Genomic DNA, 12,118 nt, shown 5'->3' with positions numbered 1-12,118 from the left:
AACGATAACTTTCGGGCAATTTGGGCAAACTCCGCAGATAATAGAGGATGGGGGTGGGAGCTGGCATGCTCTGGTCTAGTTTGTTTGTTTTTTAATGGCCTTGATAGTGAGACTGGAGACGTATCAATGTAATCAATAAAATGGGCAGATACAGCAGTGGCCAAAATGGTGGAAACCTTTTGGGGAAAGTGTACGGTAGATATGCCACCTTTGGTTAAGTTTCTGCCTGTTTTTCTTCTCATTTCTTGATACCTGTAGCCTTGTTCACTTAATAAGACTATTTTAAATCGCTTTCTGGGCGACCGGTCAACTCTTTGCACTGTGACTTTAATTTGATTAACGTTTTACAAGCTCACTAAATGAAAGAACGCCGAAAAAACTCCAACCAACGTGACAACCATCACATAACACACTGACAAATGTCTTCCTCTCAGCTTCAATACAAGAGATCAATAACTGGAATCCCGCCTGTGATCTGACTGGCTCATGGCCAAAACAAGAGGACACCTGATTGGCTCTCTAAACCAGTGGTTCTCAACCTTTTTAATGCCGCGACCCCCCAACCGGTCGTAAGTCGAGGACTACTCAACCGGTCCTAAGTCGAGGACTACTCAACTGGTGCAGCACAGTTTGCAGAATGGGACTTTTGGCGGGCTCAGCAGGGCAGAGACAGCCTGGACAATTCCTGTTGGCTTTTGAAAGCCAATAGAATTAGACTCTATTCAAGAGAGTCTCTTCTATTGGCTTCCAAAAGCCAATAGAATAAAAGGGAGTAGCACAGCTAAGGAAAAGGGAGAAAAAATGGCAGACTGCATTGTTTGGCGACCCCCGTGAAATGGTCGTTCGACCCCAAATGGGGTCCCGACCCACAGGTGGAGAACCACTGCTCTAAACGCTCCTGCTCATTGGCTACCATCAGGTGAAGGAAAGCTACCTGAGATCAACCTGAGCAAATTGTGCTTCCTTTTTCTGGTTATTTGGCTGTTAACTTTTCATAGAACACAATACAGATAATTGAACCAACTCTGTCGCATTACATTCTCGATTAAATTATCTTTCCATTGATATATAATTTTATGGTACTGCTCCCCCCCCCAAAAAAGCGCTGTTATTAGCCATCGAACCTCAAATGTACATTTTTCCCAAAAGTTTTCCACAATTTGGGCCACTACTGTAAATGACAGTACTCGAAGTTTTGTTGAAAATATATAACTGGTTTCAACTGTCCACAAAGAGGGTTTTGTTTTTTGTTTTTAAAAAAGAAGGGGTCTCTCATTGTTTCTTCCAGGAGACATTCTGGGCACAAGAGAGCCCCCAGACCGCGGATTTGGGCCCAGCTGACCTTTCCTCTGGCATGTCACAGTGCAGGTTGTTTGGCTTGAGCTGTGTCCACTCCTTGGTGTTGAGGTCCAGCTTATGCAGGTCTGTGCTGTAGATATAGCCGGTCGTTCCTCCAAACACGTACAAAGAGCCGCTAATGATGGCCATCGCCTGACAGAGAGAAAAGACAGGGTCATGTGAAAATATGTTGGGTTTCATGTAAGCTACATAAAGGGAGACCAGGCTCAGAGACAGGAGCTGGGACCTTGGAGCCCTGGTGGGGGATCCCTTCAACCAGGGGTCTTCAAATTTGGCTCTTTGATGACTTGTGGACTTCAACTCCCAGAATTCCTCAGCCAGCATGGACCATCTAAGCCAGGGGTCTTCAAAGCTGGCCCTTGTATGACTTGTGGACTTCAACTCCCAGAATTCCTCAGCCAGCATGGACCATATAAGCCAGGGGTCTTTACACTTGGCCCTTTGATGACTTGTGGACTTCAGCTCCCAGAATTCCTCAGCCAGCCTCCATTTTGTTTGTTTAGATTTAAGACAAGGGCCTTCAAACCTGGCCGTTTTATGACTTGCGGACTTCAACTCCTAGAATTCCTCAGCCAGCTTCCATTTTGTTTGTTAGATTTAAGACAGGGGTCTTCAAACGTGGCCCCTTTTATGACTTGTGGACTTCAGCTCCCAGAATTCCTCAGCCAGCCTCTATTGTGTTTGTTAGATTTAAGACGGGGGTCTTCAAAATTGGCCCTTTTATGACTTGTGGACTTGGCTGAGGAATTCTGGGAGTTGAAGTCCACAAGTCATCAAAGGGCCAAGTTTGAAGACCCCTGATATAGAATTCTTCAGCCAGCATGGACCATATAAGCCAGGGGTCTTCAAACTTGGCCCTTTGATGACTTCAACTCCCAGGCATGTTGGCTGAGGAATTCTGGGAATTGAAGTCCACAAGTCATCAAAGGGCCAAGCTTGAAGACCCCCTGCCTTAAACAATCCCTTAAACATGAGCCAGCCGTGTGCAGCGGCAGCCAAAACAGCTAATACAATCCTGGGTTGTATAAAAACGGAGGGACAGAATCAAAATCACGTGAACTATTAGTACTGCTTTATAAAGCCTTAGTGAGGCCACGCCTGGAATCCTGCATCCAGTTTTGGTCTCCACATTACAAAAAAAGATGGTGAGACTTCGGGAAAAGCGCAGAGAAGAGCAACTAAGAAAAGCCTGGAGACTAAAATATACGAAGAACGGTTGCAGGATTTGGGAATGGCCAGAAAAGAAGGACTGGGGGGGGGGGGACACATGATAGCACTGTTCCAATATGTGAGGGGTAGCCACATAGGTGTGTGGGGGGGGGGTCCAACTTATTTTCCAAAGCCCCAGAAGGCAGGATAAGAAGCAACAAATGGAAACTAACCAAGGAGAGAAGCAACCACTGTTAGGGAGAAACTTCCGAACGGTGAGGACAATGGACCAGTGGAACAGCTTGCCTCAACAAGTTGTGTGTGCTTCAACACTGGAGGTTTTTAAAGAAGAGACCGGACAGTCACTTGTCTGAAATGGTAGACGGTCTCCTGCTTGAGCGGGGTGGGGTGGGGATTGACTAGAAGACCTCCAAGGTCCCTTACAGCTCTCTTCTGATTGAAAGATGTTGGGCTAAATGATGGTTGTAAGTCTGTCGTGGTTCCCACAGATGAAACTCTTCAAAGAACTTTGAGGCATTGTTTACTTTAAAGCAGTGGTTCTCAACCTTTTTAATGCCGCGACCCCCAACCGGTCGTAAGTCGAGGACTACTCCACTGGTGCAGCACCGTTTGCAGAATGGGACTTTTGGCGGGCTCAGCAGGGCAGAGACAGCCTGGACAATTCCTATTGGCTTTGGAAAGCCAATAGAATTAGACTCTATTCAAGAGAGTCTCTTCTATTGGCTTTCAAAAGCCAATAGAATAAAAGGGAGTAGCACAGCTAAGGAAAAGGGGGAAAAAAATGGCGGACTGCGTTATTTGCGACCCCCGTGAAGTGGTCGTTCGACCCCAAATGGGGTCCCGACCCATAGGTTGAGAACCACTGCCTTAAAGAATCTTTATTTGAGTAGCATAACATCGGCACTAACACAGTCAAAGCCAAAAACTGGATTCCCCTCCCCTGAGCACGTAGTATCAAAGCACAATTCCCTCCTCCAATTAACAGTCATAAATCACATTCCCCAATTAGTTTGAAATGTAGACTTTCCCTCCATTACTCCATCCTGCCATTTCTTATCATCTCATCATCATCACCGTAATAATAATAACAATAATAAAGTTGGAAGGGACATTGGAGGTCATCGAGTCCAACCCCCTGCTCAGGCAGGAAACCCTACACCATTTCAGACAAATGGCTGCCCAGTCTCTTCTTAAAAACTTCCAGTGTTGGAGCATTCACCGCTTCTGGAGGCAGGTTGTTCCACTGGTTAATTGTCCTCACTGTCAGGAAATTTCTCCTTAGTTCTAGGTTGCTTCTCTCCTTGATGAGTTTCCATCTGTTGCTTTTTGTCCTGCCTTCAGGGGCTTTGGAGAATAGCTTGACTGCCTCTTCTTTGGGGCAGCCCCTGAGATACTGGAAGACTGCTATCATGTTCCCCCTCGTCCTTCTCTTCATTAAACTAGACCAGGGGTAGGCAACCTCGGCTCTTTTATGACTCATGGACTTCAACTCCCAGAATTCCCGAGTCAGCATGGGAGTTGAAGTCCATGAGGCATAAAAGAGCCGAGGTTGCCTATCCCTGAACTAGACATATCCAATTCCAGCAACCGTTCTTCGTATGTTTTAGCCTCCAGTCCCCTGAACCTCTTTGTTGCTCTTCTCTGGACTCTTTCCAGAGTCTCAGCATCTTTTTTACATCGTGGTGACCAAAACTGGAGACCGTATTCCAGGTGTACCAAGGCCTTGTAAAGTGGTATTAACCCTTCAGGTGATCTTGATTCTATCCCACTGTTAATGCAGCCCAGCACTGTGTTGGCCTTTTTGGCAGCTGCAGCACAATTCTCCAATTAGTTTGAAATGAAGACTTTCCCTCCATTACTCCACCCCGCCATTTCCTATCATCTCTTATTTCAAAAGCCCTGAATACAATATTGTTAGGTCTGGCTAAACTCCAGTGCACATTCCTCCCCCCCCCCCCAGTATCATCTAATTCTCAGAGTTAAGCATTAGAAAGAACGAGGCTACATCTCCACATATCGTCAAAGCAAGGACAGCCAATGTTAGCACCCTTTACTTCCAATTTTTTTTTTAACCTAACTTTGTTAACGTTATTATTTCTGATTTCACCGTCTCCTCCAATAGCCAGATGGGCGGCATGTAAATTTAATCCATCAAGGAACGTGTCCTAACTAATCAGCAAGGCCGTGGCTGCCCTGTTACCTGTCCGTAGATGCGGTTCGGCTTCTTCCCTCGGCAATTGAACAGGGCCCACCGCTTGTACTTCACGTTGCAGACGTGAACGTCATTGCCGTTGCTCTCCCCAAAGGGGATTCCGGTGCCACCAAAGACCAAGAGGTTATTGCCGTGTAACACAACTGCGAAAGACAACACAAAACGGGGGTTTTGGGTGACCGAGAGAGGCAAGAAAGAAACGGATCCACATTAGGTCACAAATGACGGCTTCAGTCCTTGGCTTACGACCGCAACGGAGCCAAACGTTTCCGTGGCGGGAGCGAACCGGTTGTTAAGTGAGTTTGGCCCCACTTTTACGCCCTTTCTCGCCACGGTCGTTAAGGGAAGCGCGGCAGTTATTCCAATTTGTAACGCGGCTGTTAAATCAACCCGGCTTCCCTCGTTGAGTTGGCTTGTCGGAAGGTCGTTAAAAAAAGGATCACGTGATCCGGTGCCGCTGTCACATTGAATTAAATGAATTTGGAGCCCAATCAGATGCCCATAGAAGTCAAGCAAAAATAAAAATTAAAAAAGGAATATAATGCACTATATTTCTAGCATCCATTATTTTTTTTATTGAAAATTTTTAAAAGCTTTTACAAAGACAAAAAAACAATAACAATAACAACCACAACAACAAAAAAACAAAACAATACAACCCTCCCCCATCCATTATTTGACTTCAGCTTTAGGAACGGTTTTAAATCAAAGACGGAATTCAAAATACAGACGCTTCTGTACAAGTTTGACTCTAAAGGATGGGTAGTCCTCAACTTATGACCACTGAGCCCAAACTTTCTGATGCTCAGTGAAACATTTCTTAAGTCAGCTCTGCCCCCATTTTACGACCTTTCTTGCTGTGGTTGTTAAGTTAGCAACACGGTTATTAAGCGAATCCAGTTTCTGCCATCGGCTTCGCTTGTCGGAATGTCGTAAAAGGGGATTACGTCACCCCGGACGCTGCAACCATCGTAAATGTGAGCCAGTTGCCAAGCGACTGAATTTTGATCACGTAACCATGGGACGCTGCAACCATCATAAATACGAGTCAGTTGCCAAGTGACTGGACTTTGATCACGTGACCACGGGGTGATGCCGCAATCGTCCTAAATGTGGAAAAATGCTCATGTTGCTTTTTTCACTGACGTAACTTCGGCCAATAAACGAACGGTTGTAAGTCAAGGACTGCCTGTAATCGAGCACAGAGAAGTTGCAACGACACACGTAACGTAATTGCCTCGTCCTCAATCTTATTCGAATATAGTTTTTTGCACAGAGAAGCGTGCTTAATTGGACGTATTCAATTAAGAGACCCCACTGACTGGGGGTGAGCAGGGGGCCCTAAAACTAGACAGAAATGGGAAAATGCAGCCTAATCAAATGATCTGAAAAGGTAGGAAAGGGAAACACAAGCACAAAATCCGATGGCGTGATCAGCGTGGCGCACTTGAAACCGTTTGCCCGTCTGCCACTTACGCGACATGGATGCCAACTCCCGGGGCATGTAGCCCTCCGTGCCCATCTGGTGCCAGGTGCCGGTAGCAAAGTTGTATCGCCAGAGCTCCCGGAAGAGTGGGTAGTCCTCGTTCTCTGGCCCTCCAGATTCGTCGTAGTCAGGATTGTATCCTCCGAACACGTAGAGATTGGCATTGTCGGCTACGCAGCGGTGGCCGCTCCTGGCCGGTGGCACCCTGTGGCCTAAAGCAGAATGAAGCCCTTAATAAGGAATAAATGAAGGATGAAGCATCGGAAGGCAGAAGCAACGGATGGAAAATAGTCAAGGAGAGAAGTGACCTGGAATTAAGGAGAAACTTCCTGACAGTGGGGACAATTAACCAGTGGAACAACCTGCCTCCAGAAGCGGTGAATGCTCCAACACTGGAGGTTTTTAAGAAGAGACTGGACAGTCACTTGTCTGAAATGGGATAGGGTTTCCTGCCTGAGCAGGGGGTTGGACTAGAATACCTCCAAGGTCCCTTCCAACTATATGATTCTATGTTCAATTTGGAGAAATAAGGAGGAATTTCCTGTCAGTGAGAACAACTAACCAGTGGAACAGCTTGCCACCAGAAGTTGTGGGTGCTCCACCACTGGAGGTTTTTAAGAAGACACTAGACAGCCACTTGTCTGAAATAGTATAGGGCAGTGGTTCTCAACCTGTGGGTCGGGACCCCATTTGGGGTCGAACGACCATTTCACGGGGGTCGCCAAACAAGGCTGTCCGCCATTTTTTTCTCCTTTTCTTTGGCCATGCCCCTGGCACCCGATGATGTATAAGTGGTTGGGGGTCACCACAACATGAGGAACTGTATTATGGGGTCGTGGCATTAGAAAGGTTGAGAACCACTGGTATAGGGTTTCCTACTTGAGCAAGGGGTTGGACTAGATGACCTCCAAGCTCCTTCCCAGCTCTCTTGTGATTGACTGATTGACTGACTGACTGACTGAAATGGTACAGGATCTCCTGCTTGAGCAGAGGGCTGGCCTAGACCTCCAAGGTCCCTTCCAGCTTCTTCTTTTTTTTTAATTTTTATTATTTTTCACCATACACCATACACCAAAACAAACTTAAAATACATAAACATAAATCTTTTAACAGAGCAGTACTCTACATTTTAAGCATTCTTTACATCTTATTTACATTTTATGTACATCAATAATTATGTCTTTTTCTTTCTCTGTTTTAGCCAATAACATTTATTTCAAATTTCATAAAATTCTGTCGCCTCCTTGTCTTTTAATTCTAACGTAAGTTTGTACGTTTCTGCGCATTCCAAGATTTTGTACATAATCTATCATTTGTGGGAATATTTTCACTCTTCCAATATTGAGCATATGCTATACGAGCTGCAGTCAATATGTGTATAATGATGTGTTGGAGTTGTTTTTCCATCTTTAAATTTATTATGCCCAAAAGAAATAATTCTGGTTTGAAATCCATTTGTATCTCAGTTATCTCCTGTATCCAATCTCTTATTCGTTCCCAATAATTTTTGCTTTGGGGCACAGCCACCACATGTGATAAAATGTTCCTTCTCTGATTTTACATTTCTAACACTTCGGGTCTATGTTTTTATACATTTCAGCCAATCTCGCCGGTGTTAAATGCCATCTGTAAATCATTTTATACTGATTCTCTCTGTATGCAGTTGATAGCGTCAATGTGCAATTTATGTTCCATAATCTTTTCCATTCCTCTAAATTTATATTTCGCCCCACATTTCGTGCCCACGCTATCATTGGCCCCTTCACTATTTCTTCCTTTAACTCTATCTCTAATAGGTATTTATACATTTTTGATAATAGTTTTCCTTCCTTCCTTATTAGAATTTTATCAAGTTGTTATGGGGTCAGCTTCTAAGAAACCTGGTTTAGCGTTACCCCTGCAACACTTCAGGGATTGCCTGAAAACTGCCATTTCATTCAATCAAGAAAGTGAATATATCTCTCTTGTTTTTCTTTCCCAATTTCTTTTTCTTTCTTGCACCGGATTGTAACGATACCCTTAGCTCTAAGCAAAAAAAAAAAAAAAAGTATTTTTTGACCCCGGAAAGTAGAATGTAATACAGTAAATCAAATCCACCCAGAAACAAACAGCATTTTTTTCCCTTCGCTATTTGCTTGGGAGCAAGGCTATACAGTTTAAGCATGGACTTCATAGGTGCAAAACAATCTAATCCAGTGGTTCTCAACCTGTGGGTCGGGAACCCATTTGGGGTCGAACGACCATTTCACGGGGGTCGCCAAACAACGCAGTCCACCATTTTTTCCCCCCTTTTCCCTAGCTGTGCTACTCCCTTTTATTCTATTGGCTTTTGAAAGCCAATAGAATAGGCTCTCTTGAATAGAGTCTCATTCTATTGGCTTTCAAAAGCTAATAGGAATTGTCCAGGCTGTCTCTGCCCTGCTGAGCCCGCCAAAAGTCCCATTCTGCAAATGGTGCTGCACCAGTTGAGTAGTCCTCGACTTACGACCGGTTGGGAGTCGCGGCATTAAAAAGGTTGAGAACCACTGATCTAATCTGACAAGAAGCCCAGCTTGGTCCAGCAGTAGGAAAGGACGTTTTCCAGAACAGAACGTGCACGGAAAGAAAATCAATTTGGTGCAGAGGTCAAAGGTTTAGAAATGGGGAGCCCGTAATTTGTTTAGTGCTGTCGTTTTCAAAGTTCCTGATAGCTGACCAAAGCTGCTGAAAAAGAACAGCATAACTTCCTATTACTTTGACGTGGTTAGTAAGTCCCTGCAGATGCAAAAAGCACAGCCTTCCTCAAATTGAGGTCAGCTCTCAGTGACTGCCACAGAGTTTTCCTGCTAAAAACAGGGAAGTGAGGATCCATCTCCCTTTTCTAGCTCTGCTTTCTATCTTTAGCTACACTGTACGACTTAGAAGTTTTGTAGCTCAGGGTTGAAGTGTTGAGTCCTTGGTGGTTTGTGAGCTGGGCTGTTTTCTTGCAGACATGATCAGGGAGTGGAAATTGTAGAGAAGAAGAGAAGGAGAAAGGGAAGAGAAAGGAGGAGAAGGAATGAAGGCGGAGAAGGAGGAGCATGAGGACTGTGGGGTCCTGGGTGCTCTCTGAGCTGGGTGGTTTCCTTGCAGATGTTTCATGACCCAACTAGGTGACATTATCAGGGAGTGGAAGTTGTGGAGAAGAGGAGGAGAAGGAGAAAGAGAAAGGGGAAGGAATGAAGGCGAAGGAGGAGGAAGAGGAAGGTGGTGGGGTCCTTGGCCTGTCAGTATTGATGGGAGTGGTCTCAGACATTCCTCCATTAGGAAGTTCCTTGATTGTTTGCTGTTATTCTGAGTTAGTAACTCCTTGGGTTGGGTAATAAACAGAGAGCCAACCCCACACCCTCCGAGTACTGATGATGCTACCTAGTTGAGTCATGAAACGTCTGCAAGAAAGCCAACAAGCAGATGGCATCAAAGATCTCTCTTCTTCGCAAAGCTAACTCCTTTCTAGCACTGATGATGTTACCCAGTTGGCTCACGAAATGTCTGCAAGGAAAACCACCCAGCTCCGAGAGCACCAAGGACCCCACAGTCCGTCCTTCCTTCCTTCTCCTCCTTTCCACTCCTTTCTAGCACTGATGACATTCCCTAGTTGGGTCATGAAATGTCTGCAAGGAAACCACCTAGCTCAGAGAGCACCAAGGACCCCACAATTGTTCTCTCTCTCTCTCCTTCCTTCCTCTCTCCTTCCTTCCTCTCTCTGCTCTATTCTCCTTCCTCCCTCCCTCTTTTTCCCCTTCCTTCCTTCCTTCCTTCCTTCCTTCCTTCCTTCCTTCCTTCCTTCCCTGGTCAGGTTCCCTATTCGGGTTATAAAACATCTGCAAGGAAGCCCCCAACTCTGAGAGTACCAAGGACTCCAAAGTCCTCCTTTTCTCTCTTCCTCCCTTTTCCTCCTCTTCACTCCCTTCCACAACTGATGATGTTCCCTAGCTGGGTCATGAAACGTCTGCAAGGAAATCACCCAGCTCAGAGAGCACCAAGGACCCCACCCTGGGATTTCCTGGTGGTCCCCTATCCAGGCACTAACCCTAACAAGGACTGACCATCTCCCCCCCCCTTTTTCAAACCAATCAGCCCAGCCAAGACCCGCAGTCCCAACTCTGCCCCACACCTTTAAAGCGACTCCCCCACTACCTCCTCCAGGGGGCCTCACTCCCAGATAGAGTGCCCTGGGGCAAGGAAGCTCCACTCCCCGCCCACTTTGCCTCCTCCAGGGGGCAGGAGCAGCTTTCCCGGGGCCCGCTGGAGGAGGGAGGGCGACGGAGGGCCGGTCACGCCCGACCGGGCCTACCTCGCAGGGGTGTTGCGGCGAGGCCTAGCAAGCCAAGAGGCGAACGGAGCGAGGGAGAGGCCTCCCTCTCACTCACCGCCGCGTCCAGGGCCGGGTGGGAGGCGGACGAAGCGGTTGAGGAGCCCCCCGGGCGGGGCCTGGGTGGCCGGCCCGTCGCCGCTGCCCCCTCCGCGCTGCCCGTTGCCGTCCCAGGCCTCTCCGTCGGCCGCAGACATGCTCCCCGCCGGGCCGGGCCTCGCCCCGCGTCCCCCAACGGCCGACCGGCAGAGCCCACCTCAGCCGCCTCAAGGGAGCGCGACAAGGCGACAGCGGCGAGGGCCCGTAGAGCGGCGTTTCTTTCCCCCCCCTCCGCGGGCCAATCAGCCTCGCCTTTGCTCCGCGCCAGCCAATCGGAGGCGCGCGTGTTGCGAGGCGAAGCGGGGAGGGCGGATTACCATAGAGAGCGGTCGCGTTGACCACCCGCCGGCACCACGTGACCGGCAGGGAGCCGCGGGTCGCCAATCCTCCCTCCGCTTCGCGCGGCCTGCGCCGTCGGCACGCAGGGCAGGCAGAAGCAATCGAAGGCAGAACGGCTTGTCTCTCTCGCGCGCGTGCGCGCTCGCGCCTTATTCGCAAGGGCTGCTGGGGGCTGTAGTTCCGCAAGGCAGTAGCCGCCAAGGGCCATTTTCAATAGACTCGGCCACAGTTCCTGAAATTTGTGCAGCGTGGTCCTATCTTGTGGTCTCCAGCCGGTGGCTGGGGATGATGGGAATTGCAGTGACCACCCTGGAAAAAAAAAGCAACAGGTTGGGAAGGCAGACTTGAAATAGATAAAAATAGAAAGATTAAAAAAAGCACCCAATAATAAATAGCCTCTCTAAGATCTCAACAAAAATTGAGTGTCCCACCATCGGTTGTTTGTGGTGTACCGACAGTCCTCGACTTACAACTATTCATTTAGTGACTGTTCAAAATTAACCACGGCACTGAAAAAGGCCAAGCCTCTCCCCACCTTCCTATTCCAATCCAGGGACCTTCCCCAACAGGGTGCCCTCCAGGTGTATTAAACGGTCAGTCTCAGAAACTCCCCAGGTTAATAGTAATAATAATAATAATAATAATAATAATAATAATAATAATAATAATAATGACTCCATACGTAGACAAAATGCCAAATCCAGTCTGAACATCTGGCTGACTGTGCCATGATCCATAATAATAATAATAATAATAATAATAATGATGATGATGATGTTGGAAGGGACCTTGGAGGTCATCTAGTCCAACCTCCTGCTCAGGCAGGACACCCTTTACATTCGGACAAATGGCTGTCCAGTCTCTTCTTAAAAATTTCCAGTGTTGGAGCATTTACAGCTTCTGGAGGCAGGTGGTTCCACTGGTTAATTGTTCTCACTGTCAGGAAATTTATCCTTACTTCCAGGTTGCTTCTCTCCTTGATCAGTTTCCATCTGTTGCTTCTTGTCCTGCCTTCAGGTGCTTTGGAGAATAGATTGGCTCCCTCTTCTTTGGGGCAGCCCCTGAGATACTGGAAGGCTGCTATCCTGTCCCCCCTAATCTTTCTCTTCATTAAACTAGA

The 12,118-nt window shown here is 47.2% G+C and overlaps 1 protein-coding gene across 1 annotated transcript in view; it reads right to left on the bottom strand.

Moving 5' to 3' along the window:
* The window catches only part of KLHDC10 (kelch domain containing 10), a 19,331-nt gene extending 8,442 nt beyond the window's left edge, over positions 1 to 10,889 (bottom strand). Inside the window, exons 1-4 of the mRNA XM_039345736.1 lie at positions 10,619 to 10,889; positions 6,218 to 6,439; positions 4,730 to 4,884; positions 1,343 to 1,491 (exon numbers count right to left, since the gene is read on the bottom strand). Of these exons, the coding sequence (XP_039201670.1) occupies positions 1,343 to 1,491; positions 4,730 to 4,884; positions 6,218 to 6,439; positions 10,619 to 10,757 (665 nt within the window). The 5' untranslated portion in view covers positions 10,758 to 10,889. The remainder of the gene's footprint in view (positions 1 to 1,342; positions 1,492 to 4,729; positions 4,885 to 6,217; positions 6,440 to 10,618) is intronic.
* Between the last annotated feature and the right edge of the window lie 1,229 nt (positions 10,890 to 12,118).

This window comes from Crotalus tigris, unplaced genomic scaffold, assembly GCF_016545835.1.
Source record: "Crotalus tigris isolate CLP2741 ecotype Arizona unplaced genomic scaffold, ASM1654583v1 scf7180000017975.10810073628:1450386, whole genome shotgun sequence".
Lineage (NCBI taxonomy): Eukaryota > Metazoa > Chordata > Lepidosauria > Squamata > Viperidae > Crotalus > Crotalus tigris.
The sequence above is the reverse complement of the archived record's forward strand: the minus strand, read 5'-3'. Positions and strand labels throughout refer to the sequence as shown.